Source organism: Aythya ferina (assembly GCF_964211825.1).
Source record: "Aythya ferina genome assembly, chromosome: 5".
Lineage (NCBI taxonomy): Eukaryota > Metazoa > Chordata > Aves > Anseriformes > Anatidae > Aythya > Aythya ferina.
In genome coordinates this window covers 32,555,489-32,571,600 of record NC_140301.1, presented here as the reverse complement: position 1 = coordinate 32,571,600, position 16,112 = coordinate 32,555,489, and the positions used below count along the sequence as shown (strand labels likewise).

At 35.8% G+C, this 16,112-nt stretch overlaps 1 protein-coding gene across 1 annotated transcript in view; it reads right to left on the bottom strand.

Moving 5' to 3' along the window:
• Nucleotides 1-16,112, bottom strand: part of INO80 (INO80 complex ATPase subunit) — a 66,026-nt gene that overhangs the window by 32,333 nt on the left and 17,581 nt on the right. Inside the window, exons 10-24 of the mRNA XM_084520541.1 lie at nt 15,316-15,511; nt 15,061-15,128; nt 14,533-14,742; nt 13,872-13,952; nt 12,859-12,954; nt 10,233-10,292; nt 9,513-9,655; nt 8,340-8,424; nt 7,724-7,841; nt 6,858-6,943; nt 5,694-5,861; nt 5,134-5,267; nt 4,277-4,344; nt 2,702-2,795; nt 1,686-1,863 (exon numbers count right to left, since the gene is read on the bottom strand). Of these exons, the coding sequence (XP_084376667.1) occupies nt 1,686-1,863; nt 2,702-2,795; nt 4,277-4,344; nt 5,134-5,267; nt 5,694-5,861; nt 6,858-6,943; nt 7,724-7,841; nt 8,340-8,424; nt 9,513-9,655; nt 10,233-10,292; nt 12,859-12,954; nt 13,872-13,952; nt 14,533-14,742; nt 15,061-15,128; nt 15,316-15,511 (1,785 nt within the window). The remainder of the gene's footprint in view (nt 1-1,685; nt 1,864-2,701; nt 2,796-4,276; nt 4,345-5,133; nt 5,268-5,693; nt 5,862-6,857; nt 6,944-7,723; nt 7,842-8,339; nt 8,425-9,512; nt 9,656-10,232; nt 10,293-12,858; nt 12,955-13,871; nt 13,953-14,532; nt 14,743-15,060; nt 15,129-15,315; nt 15,512-16,112) is intronic.

Sequence of the window (16,112 nt, the reverse complement as noted above, 5' to 3'; positions counted from 1 at the left end):
CAGAGACACAGGTAATCGGCTTTTTGATTTGGAGAAACAAAATTATATGATAAAGACCTGCCAGGCTGTGGTACAGGTGGGTCTGCAGCTGAGTCACTTGCTTTTCATTTCATTGTTAGTATTAAAAGATAGATTTGCATATTCCAGAACTGTCATCTGTAATGTAAACCCACCTTCTGTTCTGTAAGAAAACATGATTATTTTCATTTTGATACTTACATACACTAACCCAAAGGATACATAAAGACCTAGATTGCCTTTCTACATATGAAAAAATGAACACTAAACACTACCTTCTGCAAGTGCATACAATGACACCATCTACTTACTACTCCTTTACTGTTGGGCTGTAATATTTATGACAAGACCCAAGTTTCCTTGGCCATACCCATGAGAGTACACAGCTACAGTATATTTTCAGAGATACAAGCATTACAGACAGCACATGAATGCCTGAATGTAATCTTAATACATATATACATATATACACATAAATTTCTTTCAATGAAATCCATACAGTGTAGACATTTCATCAAGCTAGATAAGGAATCATGGAATATTTAAACACCAGCACAGTCAGAGTTAACTGGCATACACACTCAGCTGGCTTGCTCTTTGTTTGATAACTAGGACTCATTCTGTTGGCTTTGCTGTTAACACTGCAAAACATGACACCAAGCCCAAGGTTGCTTTCCTACTGCTTATGCATCTTCTATTTCAACTTCCTCTACACGCTATTCAATTGAATTCTGGCTATCTCCTTTCCCTTTCCAGGCTCATGAAGAGAAGCAATATTCCCCAGAGAAAATTGGCAAGATCTCACTGTTTCAGAAAAGATTTTTTTTTTGTTAACTGTATGTATGCTAACTGCCACTAACGGAGAATTTCAACCGTACCCCAAATGCTTACCAACCCTGTGCTGCTCTTTTTGTGAACTTCCTTTTTATATTGTGAAATAAGTTGATGCAGTTATAACTCAGGAGATCAACAACAATTTAGTCATAAGGAGACAAAACAGTCACACACACTCTAGGCAAAGGCTTAGAGAAAATGACCTTGCATTACACAGTAAGACGAACACATCTGGAATTTACTAGCCAGCAGTAGAAGCAAGTATCAGAATATACAACCATTGATAATGCTTGTCCATCAACTTGGAAGCACTACTGAAGTCTCTGCTTATCTGCATATCCTTTAATACATTGCTGCAACTATGTATTGAATTTGAGAAAAGAACTGGTTTCAGACTGAAAATAAGCATCTTACACGTAAAAAAATAAAACAACAAAATCTTAAGCTTACATGTAGAATCCATCCCTGACAAATCATGCATCTAGTTCTCCTACTGAAGTAATATTTTAAGACCTCTAATTCAGCTACTTTATTTTTACATAACAAGTTTTGAAATGTAGCACTATAGAGGAGAAAGACAGCAGTCAAATCACTTTCCTGTTCAGCACCTCAAACTTCATTAGCTGCATCTGATTAAAGGTTAGATTAGATGATCTTAGAGGTCTTTTCCAACCTGAATGAATCTATGATACAACAGATCAGAGAGCACACTAATAAAATCATCTTGTTCAAAAGTTTATGCTTTCATCCATTTTGTAAGGATGGAAAGTTTCTGAGCATTCCTCCCACCTGAGGATTTGCTAATGTCCCCAGATCACAGAGATTTTGCTTACCTGCAGCAAAGTGCAGCTGTGCAAGTTAGGGAAAGACAGTGGGAAATTTACATCAAGCAAGAAATCCTTGTTCTTTAGACAATGTGAGCCCTGCTGTTTCTCTCTTTCTGGTTCCATCCAAGAACGCAGGTGATGGAGCCTGTATGAGGCTTTCAGAGACAGGAAAAGAGCTAACCATCTGAAATAAAACACAGTAGATATATTTATTCACTGTTTTGTGAAAAAAAGGCTTGAATTTACTTAACAATAATTCTATTTGACACAAACATTTTTTTTTCCAGAAATTCAGGCTTACAATGTTCTGACTTGAGAGAAATACTTTTTACTAGACATTTTTGAATTATATTACTGTAATTTTCATCTTTTCTAAAGTGGCTTAATTGAATCTAAATGATGAAATACATTTTGAAGCACTTCATTTAAAAAGGTCAAGCATGATTTAGCCATTACTACCTATAATTGCACTGACTTCTCTGTAAATTGTACGTATTATTCATAGCAACCTGTATAACGAAGACAGAATTTTATCACAAAGATCAGATAAAGAGCACTTTGTACTGCTATTAAAACACAGATGAAAAAGAAGCTGTCCACAATAATCACAATGATGAAAGAATATTACAAAGCCCTAAAGAAAACACATTTATTGATAAAGACTTGCTTTCAATCTGATTTTTTTACTGTAGTTACTGAATGCTTTTTACGCCTATCAAACTTGCTACACCACCAACCTACAGTGTGATCTTAACCAAACTCTTATCTTGCCCATTGACCATCTTGTATATTTGGAATGTAAAATCATTTTAACAGAGAATTTCTCTGACAGAAGCATAAAAAATATCACGTATAATGGTGTCCTATGCCTGCAGGAAACTCTAAAAGTTATTATATTAATGTCAGATAGGTGATAAATACTAGGAGGCACAGAAAATGCAGATTTAGAGAGATGCCTCTAACATCACCTGCACTATTCCTTTAATTAATAAGGGAGATAAAAGATAAAAAGTTGTCCTCACCTGGCTAAATGTCCCTGATTCATGAGGTTTGCCATTTCTGCTGGAGAGACATCAATAAACCGGAGGAAAGAAAAACAGCTTTCTTCATTGATGCCTATGTCACAAAAATACTAGAGTTAGGCCAAGACATTACACAGAAACTCATAATTGAAAGTAATGAATATATTTCAATAGTGGTAAATTCTATGCAACATACACATTTTCTACAATAAGAAAAATCTAGCAAATAAACAGGAGAGCCTAACTTAACCTAGATCTTTTAGAAATACTGAAAATTTCATCCTAATTGCTGTTCCCCTGACTCTAAGTTCCAGTTTATTTTCCAGTAAGGGCAACAGAAGGATATTTACAAAGACAGACAGACATATTCTATGCCAGAAATGCATGCAACAACTAAGCACATTTACTTGACCTACAAGAAATCAACAGACAGTTGTATGTTTGCTAATGCCATCACGTATCTCCTAGACAGCTGATACGAACATCAGGACAGCCTGCTATAACATGTTCCTTTTCACTGAGCCAGTGAGTCAAACGTGTGGGAAGGAGACGTAGGAACTGGTAGGGCATCATGAGTGAGTGTGGGTATAAGGATGGATCAGATATGGTGAAGATGATGGAAACACTGCAGTGAAGCAGGGAAATGTTCCACTGTTAATCAAAAAAGCTTTTCAGGCCCATCTATGTGTCCTGTATTCCCAATACCATTCATACCTTTTTATGTTTAACTTCTACACAAAAATTGTATCTCCAAAATTATTCTCCATTTCCTTTTATGTTATGCCAAAGAAGGTACTCAGGAAAAAGTTTATGAATACCAAAACAAACGTAGACCAGAATAATCACCAAAACACACTAAAGTTAGAGTTATAGACAAGTGCAGACTCCTGTTGTTTTTGCATCTGTCTCTTCTTACTTGAAAACATATTTGCACAGTTGAATAGATCCATGCTAAGAGACTTCAGCATAGTAATGCAGCCATTATCTCTTTTGCTTTTTTCTCCTCAAATTTTCCCCATTAAAGCAGCTGAGCAATCTAGTTCACTCTTAGCAAAAAAAAAAACCAAATAATCTATAACGATGGATTATATTTATCAATAAAAGCTATTTATGTGTTTTTCTGCTCATCAGGTCCCAGATCATTTACATTCTCCTACTTTTTAATTGAAAGAAATTGGCAGTGTAACATACAATAGATTGTACTAAAATTAATCCAAGATTTCTCTGAATCTCTGAAAAACTTACACTTGACTAAAGAGGCACCATTAATCCCTTAAAGTAAGGTAAAACAAGACAAGAGGAAATACAACAAGAAATTGAAGTAGGGTTAAGCAGTGACTGAAGTTGTCTGTAGAATGTTCTTTCACCTGCTTCCATCCTTTCCTTACTGAGGAAATGAAATATACGTGCAGACTTCCCTTCAAGTACAAAGGCTAACAGAATTCTAACAAGTTCTAACCTGATTATCTCAGAGGACAGACTGATCTGGCCTTTCAGCTCTCCCCTAGAATAACACGTATTACACCACACATACGAGTGTTTAACCCAGCTTACTTCTCAGGACTATAAACCTACCCTTCCTATGGAAGAGAGACTGCTGGATGTGGTCTGGTGCAAATGGCGAAAGTAAAACCCGTAACCACCTGAAAACAAAGGCAACAAAACAAACAAAAACGCTCAGAAGGTGTTAATACATACAACATTCAATCACATAGACAGCAAAAAAATGCAGAGTAACCAGTAATTCAGTTCTTTATGATAAGTATTCCAGCACTCTGGATGTTTGGAGTTGCCTGGCATCATCAGTTCACGTGCACTAATGTTAATCTGACGCTCAGAAACACCATTGCTTTGGGATTGCATTTTATGCTGTAGATAGTTAGTCTCATCTTCAAACGTGACTTTCGCATCTCTGCCCTGAGCATTTCTCATAATTTAATGAAAATAGCATTTATCAGGAACTGCCAGAGTCAGAGAAAACAGCAACCTTCACTTGGGCAGCTTCTACTCATTCAAGGTAAGCATTAAAAGCTGTCAACACACAAGTAGATGCTCGCAACATATCATGTCACAGCGGGCAGATACTGATAGCTTCCTTAAACATGAAAAATCACTGAAGGGAAACCAGTGCTTTTCTAGAATTCTATTAAAGGTAGTTCTATTACACATCATCAGCAACAACTGTAAATTCCTTTTCCTTACTTTCTTATTCAATCAAAGGGACATTTGATGCTCAGGATTCCACTAAGATGGATCATCAGATATCTGAGGTTTAACAGTTGAATAAACGAAAGAGAAACAGGAATGCATTGCTTGGCTAACACCATTCAAGTACCTCAGGTAAGGAAGTTAATCAGTGCTTACAAAGCTAAAATAAACCTAATTAATACTACAAAATATATTAAGCTGGAGAGGAAGTGGAGTTGGCTTGCCTGTCCCGTGAGTGGTTGAAGACCCTGATCTGTCCATGACGGTAGATGAACTTTGAAATCTGGTATGGCTTTAGGGAGATATGAAATGGAGACCAAGTTTCCTGTCGCTCAAACAGCTCTGGGTGATTGCACACCTATAAGAAAACAAACACATTAGGAAGGGATGAATTTAGTCTGATATAGCATTTACATCACAAATCAACTATGACTATTGATCACGTTAATATTGGCTAGAATTTCACAGCTGTTTTAGTATATTTGTTCAAATTGAATACTGAATTATATCTTTTCCTATTTGATTCACAGCTTCCACCTCTTTTTCCCAAGTGGATGACTTCAACAACCAATCTGGAACCAAAAGTTAGCAGATGCATGCAGAATTTGGCAGAAGCTCTTCTACTCCAACATCATACCGCACTGCACCAGAAAGAGAACTGAACTGTATGCAAATCTGCATGCATATGCCATGCTTTTTTTTTGGTTTGTTTTCTGGAAGCCCTATTTTAGTGCTGAGCTAATGAGTGAATATCCTTTTTAATTATTACTTAAAATAGCCTTACCTTCCTGAACTGCATGACTAGATTCATGAGACTACTAGTGGTGTTCTGCGCTTGCTGAGTAGTGCCCATTGAGGACTGCAAGAGGTCATCAATAGAGATCTTATTTTTCAGAGCTTGATACAACAGCTTCTGTCGACTTGTCTGCTGGCAGTACATAAGAATTTCAATCTGCAAAATAGTAATGAAGTTTTAGCTTTTTCTCTCTCTGAAATGGAACATGACCACATCAGTGCAAACAAAGCAGGGAAAATGCATATTAAGGTAAACTTAACTTTCTCAAAAAAAAAAAAAAGATATATATATATACAGGCAGTTGTGTTTGTATCTGTAATTCAGGATCCATCCTGGGAAGCACTTATGCAACAACTGTGTTTTGGAAGCCTTAGGTAATCAGATAGGAGACAGACCTTTACAAATACATGAACACCGTTAAGTCAACAGAGTCTTAAGAAACTCTGAAAACATCAAATCTGCAGACGAACAGTTTAAATTTTGTCCAATTCTGCTATTCCACTGTTAAAACACTACCTATTTGGAGTCATCTTGAACAGGTGTCAGGAAACCATGATAAAGCCAACTAATACATCACATAATAACAATGTCTGTGGGAAGAGTTCCAGTTCTGAAACTAACAAGTACATCAGAACAAAGCTGATGTCTCTCTGCCAGTAGTCCCAAAACCAGGGCACAAGTTATCCACAAGCCCATTCAGCATCACTAACATCCACAAAAAATTAAGACACTAAGAGAGAAGAATATGATATTGCCAATATGCATATCTTGCTCAGTACAAGCAAGCAGAAACAATCTTAAATCCATGCCCAATCTTTCAAAAGGGCCTGCCAATCACGGCTGTATCAATCTCCTTTACTTCCATTACTGATGATACTGTCAGTATAACCCAGCTTAAAGACTTTTTATTTGCAACTGTGAACAAAATATTTTCCCTAGATTAAAAAAAAAAAACACTAATTAATTAAGGGGTTCTTAAGTTACATTCACATCTAATGAGATTGCTGGAATGTGATGCCAGAAATGTAAGGTCTGTGAGAAGTCTACAACCAAATTTCAGGTATGGAGAGTGACAAATGGGCCTATAAAAACTAGGTAACAGAGCTATGAAAATAAAGTTGAAATACTCTAAAGATAAATGCTTTTTCTCACCTTATCTGAAAGTTCATTTTCCACATCCTTCTTGATTCTTCTCAGCATGAAAGGTTTCAGGATCATGTGCAAGCGGGATAGCTGGTCTGTAACATAGTGAAACAGGAACAATTACTTCTCTGAAGAAGAAACTGTATTTTGTTCTACTACAAATGAAGCCTATTACTGCTCACCTATTTCCCCTCATATGAGTTCTTACAGCACAGAGTTTTGGGTATTTAAGAACTCTTAAAACCTTTACTTCTGCGGCAAGTTTCAACTGTGCTGGGTTCTATCTACTCCGATTACAAATCATCTATTTTATCTAGCTAGATTTTTCAATGTAATTATCCCCTGGAATTTACTGTGAATCCTTTTCTTTCTTTCTTTTTTTTTTTTTTTTTTTTTTTTCCAGCAAATGAGTTTTGAACTTGTCTCCTGAAGTTCAAAAGGTGTTTAGTGCTTTCTACTGTAATTTTTCGAGCTTGTAACATACTTGCAAGGCTTGTTGTTTAGTGCTTTCTACCATAATTTTTAGAGCTTGTAACATACTTGCAAGGCTTGTTAGATAATGTGCTCTATAGAAACTTACAAACATTTAAAATATTTGTTCTCTTGTGTTGGGAGGGAGGAGTATTAGAGACAAGTATCAAGTCAAAACCTTCACCACATTCTTCTATTCAATACACATGATGCATTACAGTCAGAAACAAAAATTTCAACATGAACTATGGACATCAATCCACAATGTTCCAATCCAATTCATGTACCATCTGCTTTATAAGGCATTCCTCATACACAAAATGAGAGAAAGTTTACGCACTGTTAGTTGGGAAAGGCCACAGATTTTTCATATACAAACTACTGTAATCCCACACTGCACTCACTCTCATCAATGGCGGATTTGTTCTCTGCATGGCTCTCTATGTCCTTAGAAAACCATTCATTGAACTCTTCATGGGAATCAAACAAAGTTGGCATGATAAAATGCAACAGGGCCCACAGCTAGAAAGGAAAGGAAAAAATAATATATCAGCAAAAGTCATCCAACTGTGGACAAGGTAACTAGGGATCCCAATCTCTTGCAGCTCTTTCTGAGTGCAAGAGAGTCACTTTAGCAGATCACAAGACATGGCAAACTCTCACCTCTGCCATATTCTCCCCTGCCAGATATATTAACACCATCAGAAAGCAGTGAGAAATATAAGGCAATGATTTCAGCCAACAGAAGAAAAAGCTACTACAATTAAATTTTATCCTGTAATCTAGGCATTACTAACCATCAGCTATCTTGAGTTTTACTGTTATTTGAATGCCAGGCATGCTTCCAAATTTTCCCCTCCCAAAGTTGATTCAATTTTATTTTATTTATTTATTTATTTTTGCCAGTGGTGAGATACAAACAGGATCCCACAACCATACAAATCCTTCTCAACTCTTCACAGATATTTACGATATACTCCCATGATAAAGAAAAGTCAGCTCTTGTGAGCTCCTGAATACCTCAGCCATTGTGTTCTGGATTGGGGTCCCAGTCAATAACAATCTATTTCGACACTGGAACTGTAGTAGGATCTTCCAGCGAACACTGATGAATAAAATTGAGAAAAAAAGGAAATAATTAGATTTTTTTTTCTGTTTGTTTTTTAAGAATATGAATGCAAGAAATTTTAAGACAACTGCTTCTAGTAACCTTCCCACATGTTTTTTTGGAGGTCACTGGGTAAAACTACCAAAGCTACCACCCAGTCTTTCAAAAGGCAACTACGGGAGGAAATAGCCTTATACAAAATAGACAGAAATGTGCATCATTTATTTTATTTAGGTATGTCTTTAACTCACTTTTAATACAAATGCTTGGATACTAATAAAATCACAGTCTTGTCATCAGAATAATTAACTTTCCAAAAGAAACGGTTATTACTAATTCGAATTGTGTATTTTTCACACTTTACAACACTAAGTCCATAGGTGAATTTAGAAGGAGTGCTGAGCTGTACTTTACAATCTTAGGGGGCAGTTTCCAAAGAATGCTGAAGAGGTAGACTTCAGTCTGAACAAGTCTGCAAACAAAGCAGTCCTCAACCAACATAAATAGAGATTTGATGTGAATAGTGGCAACTTGGGGAAATGTTAAGAAAAAGCAATGAGAGAAGTAAAGATGCACAAATCTATTACTCGGAAATAAAGAGCAAACTTTCTGGCACAGAGTATCGTGACTAAGATTGGGATTTATTGCAGCTGAAAGTATTCACCAGGTTCTGACCTTCACTAGTGTCTGGAAATGCCACTGAAGAAGGAATCAAAATACCACATTTAATGGAATAAGCTGAAGTAAAACACATTAAAGACTACAGATTGTTCACAAGGCAGAATTATATGAGTAGCCAGGAAAGAAAGTGAACAGTATTTAACACCTTTTTGTTTCATTGTCCTGTACTCTATGCATATTTCTGCTCCATAATTACCTTTTAAAATGTTTTATGTATTTGGAAGAGGAAAATCGAGGATAATTTCACTGTCACCCACCATTGGAGTTACACAAATACTTAACTAGGTTAAATACTTGAAGTCTCACGTACTTCAATTTTAAATTCTGACAGTTTTTGTAATCTTTATGTTATCTTGATATTCCTTTGAAAGGTTCATAGAGAGGAAAGATTATTTCCAGCTCACCTGGAGCTACTCTTGAGGGCTTGTGCTTCGTCCAGTACCATATATTGCCACTTCACTCGCTGGAAATACTTCACATCCTGTACAACCAGTTGGTAACTGGTAATCACCACGTGGAAAGGAGCATCCTGAGTGTACAACGTCTTCTATAACCACAAAACAAGAAACAGAAGTCCACATAATGTAAATACATTGTGAAGAGTTCACCTGCATATACTGCAATTTCAGATTTCTGTTGCATAATATTTTCTCATTATCATTGCATTTTTCCCCATATGACTTTAAGTAATTACAACAACATTTTTCAACTGGTACATCTGGACTTCAGCCCATTAGTTCCTGAATAATTTCAGATGCTTCTTAACATGTCAGACAAGACCCAGGCACTGAACCCTATAAAATCCTGTTTACCCATGCTAAATCAGGAACAATCTGACCAGCCTGCAGGGATGCTAGGGTTGGACACTGAGTTAGATTATTCAAATAGTATAAAGAGTTCTTGACACTGGAACTGCCTGCTTCATTTGTAGGGACCTATTTTCTTCAACTAACTTCATATGACCTTAAATTGCCCTACACTATACTGTTCTCCAATACAAGAGAAGCCGATACAGAACTCTATTATCCACACATTGTTTAGCTTAGTAGGTTGTAGTAATAGTTTCTGTTTCACTTTACACAAGTAAAAAAACTGGTCCAAGCATGTGGGCATGCCAGTATTACCTGACTCCAGAACTTCCTGATCACCTTTCTGTCATGGGGATTTCCCCAGTAAGGTAGCACCTATAAGAGTACAAAAATAAACATGTTATTTTCAAATAAAGACATACTTGCTCTAGAATTTTATACTACGCATCCTACAAAATATAAGGACAGTTTTTTTTTTTTTTCCCCAAAACAACCAAAAGGAAATGTTCTTAACATGAAGGAAAAAAAAATACTTAAAACAAAACAAAATTTAAAGTATCATACTAAGCAAATATATCAAGCAGCTTATGCCTAATATAGAGATATAAAGAGAAGACTCTCAGTTTGATATAAAAATGCCCAGAAGAATGTTACAACTTCTAACCTGATTTTTCTAAAAATGAAAACTTATATATAGTTTATGGAAGAAAGAGGTCTGCTTCAGCTAACCCTACACAACTAGTAGGCTTGCTCTCCTGTTTAACATTTCCTGTTCTTCTCTAATCACACTGATCCTGTCGGTTTTGTTCTTCAAAACTGTCCCCAGACTCTAAGATCAAAGTTAATAATATTTGGTCTAACGCAAGAAGAATTTGCTCATCAATTTATTACTCAGAATTTTACAGATCCTATTGCTAAGAACAGATTTTTGCAGTGAACTGAAACCAGGCCGAGTCACTAGTTAATCATACTATACTGCCATCTTCTGTCTGATGAAAGGACTACATTCAAGTAAGAGCAAAAGTAGGGAATGGTGGTTTCTGATGCTGTGAAACATCTCCATCCTTCAACAGACAAGCTCTGAATTACTACACACAATGTGCCTTTAAGTGAATATTCTTCCAACGTTTCCAAAATACAGATGATAGTAAAAAAAAAAAAATCATCAAATTAACCAACAAGTGATTTGCCTTTTACTTTATATACTCTGCTATGGACCTGAAGAAATGAATTTACTGTGATTTACTTTAAGTATAACTGACTACACACCTGATTACACTGTATGATTAGAAACTGGAACAAAACTGGTTCAAAAAATTGATAAAACTTATGAGCAAATAACAATCACAAGTTCAGAGAACTTTTAAAAACATGAACCGTTCCAGGCATAAGGTAAGCAAAATCATGCAATAAATCCGCAGAACAGCTATACAATAACAGAAACAAAGAAAAACATTTTTCTTATATTAAAAAAGTTCTCTATTTACAAGCATCCTGGCTGCATTTTTTAAATGTTTTCTGTATTTCACTCCCAAAGAGAAAGCATAAACATTGCTCACCTATACTACTTGGAGGAAATGACAGAGACTAAGTAGGTAGAATGGCCAACTGCTCTAATGTCTTCTACTCCAGGCTTTAAACTGGGGTCCCTACTGTTTTGGGCTATGCAAATACATGGTTAATTAATTTTTATTTTGATTTTTAAAGTCACTCCTCGCTAATTAAATATTTTTTATTTCTTCATCTCTTTCTTTGAAGTCTGAGTGATCCCAATTTATGCCAAAATATAAGCCACTCAAATCATCCATTATTGTACAACATTCTGCACAAATTCTCCTCGGGCAGGTACCTCAAAGTATACACCACCATAACCAACAGTATAGTCTTATAAGTGACCTGTGCAGCAAGCTATTTCATAAGAGGTAAATCCTATAACACTCTAGACGAAGAAATCAAATATTACTTACAGCAATACTTCCAAGTCTTTTCCTCAACCTCATTAAGTAGCCAAGACACTCAAACAATTAGCCTGGGTGTTACTTGTATACTATCTACTTACAATCATAACTACATGGTTTTTATTGTTTTTATATATTATTTGTAAGAATTAAAATTGGATGTGTTACAAAACGTCTTAAGATTGCCATGCCAACAACTCAAGCATTTGAACTGTAATCCTTTCTTTGCAGATATAACTGCAAGCCTTTGTCCATCTTGAAATCTAAAATCTTGTCACTGTTTCAGTAATATATATTCCTTTTAAATCTTCCTTTACAGCACTCAAGTGTTTTCCACTGGGAAATAGGTAAGCAGCTTGTTTTTCAGTAACTGACTGTTCCTTACTTTCTACATTACTGATTTATCACATTCACAGTATAACTGGAGACCTTGACTTATTCCTTTGTTATCTTCTTGATCTTACCCATTTGTGTCCCTCTACTTTATTTTTTCTTGATTGTTAGCTCCATTTCTATGGTTCTTCTACTTTTCTTTAATAATAACTGCATTTTCTCTCCTGATCTGCTTACAGAGTTCTGGTTTTGTTTACATACAATCTTTATCTTACTCAGACTGATATAAAGGACTGAAAATACTGCTCTAGACCTAAAGAGAGTACATTAGACTGAAACATTTTTGGGTCTGCTGCCAGGCCCACATACTATAGAACTGAACATCTACTCCCTACCTCACTTCAATTCCTCACTGAGACCGTGTCTTCAAGCTGTTGCAAAATGAAAATCTTACAATCCAAGAAATAACAATTTCAAGCCCTAGATAATTTAATGCTCCAGAAAGACAAGATGATGGAAAAATTCAGAATCAGCCCCAATACAGAGTTTCAAATTTCAAGATGAGGCACCCAGATGTGGAAAAAAAAACAAAAAAACAGGGGGGGTTTGCTTTTGAGATAACAAAGAACTTTCTTGCACATGCTTATTACCTTGAATTTAGGAACAAATCTGGCAAACTCCTGGTGCCAGTTGTTAAGAGTAGAGGCAGGTGAAATTATTAAAAAAGGTCCCCAGATGTTCTCTCTCTGCAATAGACACATTAAAAAAAAATCACATATTAATTAAAAGCCCTATGCAGGCTTCCAAAAATCACAGAATCACAGAATTTCTAGGTTGGAAGAGACCTCAAGATCATCAAGTCCAACCTCTGACCTAACCTAAATCTCAAGTTGCAGTGCACCAGGAAAACAAGCCTAACTACCTTTTGTCCTTTCCATACATATGAGCTCAAGAGCTTTTGACTCTGCACTCCCTTCCAGTACCATGGCTGATAGTACCATCAAACTGGTATCAAAAGGAATATAAACAGATACAGATAACAGTCATTTATTTGGCCACAACTTCAGCTACTTCTACTCTCAGTACCATTAGCCTGTATCCCCAGTTTAAGGCAAGTGGCTGGATGCCAATCAAGACTTTTTTTTTTTTTTTTTATTTTTTTTAATTGACCTACATGTCGATTTCTCTGTATTTCTGCATAAAGAAGCAAGCTCCCATTGCTTTTTCTATTTTGTTTGTCTGTCCTGGAACAGAAGAAACAGTATGTTTCCTAAAAAAATAAAATCCAGCAAAGTATGGAAATGCATGCTAATTGCCATGAAGTTCAGAATTTGTGCTTCATTTTTACAAGTCTATGATTTGTAAAGCTCAGTGAACCATTAAGTGTGCAACTTGTTCTGTCAACATGCTTTCACAATCAGTGCATATGAAAAGGTATTACTCTGTGAACAAAGGAAAATTCTCTCTATATATGCACACAGATATATATAGCTACATATACGCACAGCCTTGAAAAGGCACAGCTTTAAAACAGAAGGAAAGGCCATAGCTAAAACGTTTTTTAAGACACTCAAGCTTTATAATCTAGAATTCATTCCAAATGTGAAAAGTATGCATCTTCTGTCAAGTATACTGAACCAGGAAAAAGCTGTAATCCACTTACCTCAGCCAGATGTGCAAGGAGAGCAATACTTTGCACTGTTTTACCCAGACCCATTTCATCCGCCAGGATTCCGTTGATGCCCTGTGAAAGATCCATAAATTAACACCTTACTACTTTTTTTGATCCATGAAAGATTTGAAAAATGCTTCCCACTGAATTTATGATAAGCAGCCCCACTATGACAACTCTAAAACACCCTATCCCCTTTTAGGTCTTCTACTGAGAGATAATTTATCTCAACCACACTTTCACTCATTTCTAGGTCTGATTTTTTTTCCCTCAGCCCATCTGCATTTCGTGATCATATTGTCAACTGGATATATACACAAGGGTAACACGTTGCCTGCAGTTTACAAGCTGCCCAAAGCATGAAATTGTATATAACATGGAGCAGCAGAAGTCTCCTCAGTGTATAACCTAAGTAATAAACATTTGTATAAACGTCCACATAAAGAATCTCAAAATTAATGTCCCATTCAAGGTTGTTACTTCCTAAATAATTCAGGAATACTGTTAAGTGGTTTACATAATGTTTTCTTTTCTTCTAAAGACATTACAAATAGAGTATGTGGTCTATTTTTAAAAATTGTATTTTTTTTTTTAACCAAGTTACATAAATTCTTCTAGAATTTTTTAAAATTTGCAAGAGGTACTAACATACCTGCTCATATAGGTTGGCCAGCCAATTCATGCCTTTCAGTTGGTAACCTTTCAGTTTCCCATTGAAAATTGTAGGCTGTGGAATATCTTCCCCTGCACGGATAGATGGATTTGCTAAACTGTAGCTCTCTCCAAAGCCAGTACCAGACTTGTTAGCAGCCCTTAGAGCAGCTGCCCGACTTTCCTTTGCATCTTCATCAAATGATCTGGTCTAAACAGGAAGAGGAAAATATGCATAAGATGATGAACATATTAACTTAACAATAAATTGTACAGTAAAAGGCTTTATACTTCACATTAAGACATAGGGTACCTCAAAACAAGATGAACCTGCTCCCATACCCCAAACCTTTCTCTCTTGTTTTTCTACCTGTTCAAGAACAAAAAGGGGCAACAGAACCAAGTTTAGATCTGGTACCCGAAATCTAAACTTTTATCTACTTGACTTCGTTGCTATTAAAGATCCTGGTTTTGGGGTCTCTACCAATTACTCTGCTTTCTGTTTTACTTGGATCCAAAAAACACATACCCGGGCCTGATGAATCTGGTAAGCATCCTCAGCATTCTTCAGAGCCTGGGCCTTGTAATAGTTACTATCTGAAAACAACATCTTCATGTTAGAGCTCTGCAGAATTAACCACCCAAATTAAAAAAAAAAAAAAATCACATAAATTACAGTGATTACAGGAGAATTTTGCGCTTGAAACGGTAAATTTGCGTAAGAATTCACATAGTACAGTAAATTTCAAGAGTGCAAAAGAAGGATTGTGGATGAATTGCTTACCATAATCTTCCTGGGTGATGTTGACCACTACTCCTCCACCAATATCAATTTGCCTTTGGGTAGAGCTGTCTTCCAGTTTGCGTAGGATTTCTTCCTGTATTCCATCATGTCCAATATCTCGTTTACGACTCATAAAATGGGCATATAATTCAGTTTGTGTGATCAGGAAGTTAAGTTTTCGCTGCTGCCTCTTAGCCTAAAAAAAGAGCATTTCAAAAAAAAAAAAAAAAGATTAAGGGGGTAAAAACAGAACAAAATACAGTTCAAGAAAAAAAAAGTTTTAATCTAATAAAATATCAACAATTAACCTATGTTGTATTATACATCACTTTGATATCAAAATTATATAATATTAGTTGAAAACAGAAACACCACTAACCACAAACACCTATATTAAAATATAAAATTGCTGTAAATTAAATGTTCTTTTAAATTTTAAAGCAATCATGGCAAAGAATACCATAATCTCCTGAAAGAAAGTTTGAAATTTTTTGTTTTGTTTTTTTTAAGTTTTATGCACACTGGAAAACATTTACAAAACTAAACAGCAGCAGAGGTCTACAGTAGATGAACCAAGAAACTAAAAAAACCCTCAAGACAATCACAGCAGGTAACTCCAGCATTCTGTTTTTTAATAGTACAGAGAACTGTGAAAGAACACGTGAAATGCATACTGCTGAGATATTATCATTGTCCAGGGTTCAGCAAGATGTTGAAGAAACTGTTCATTCTTAGGTTCTAGCTTAAAAATGATACAGTAAAATTTGTCCATTAATTTACACCAGTTAAAACCATCA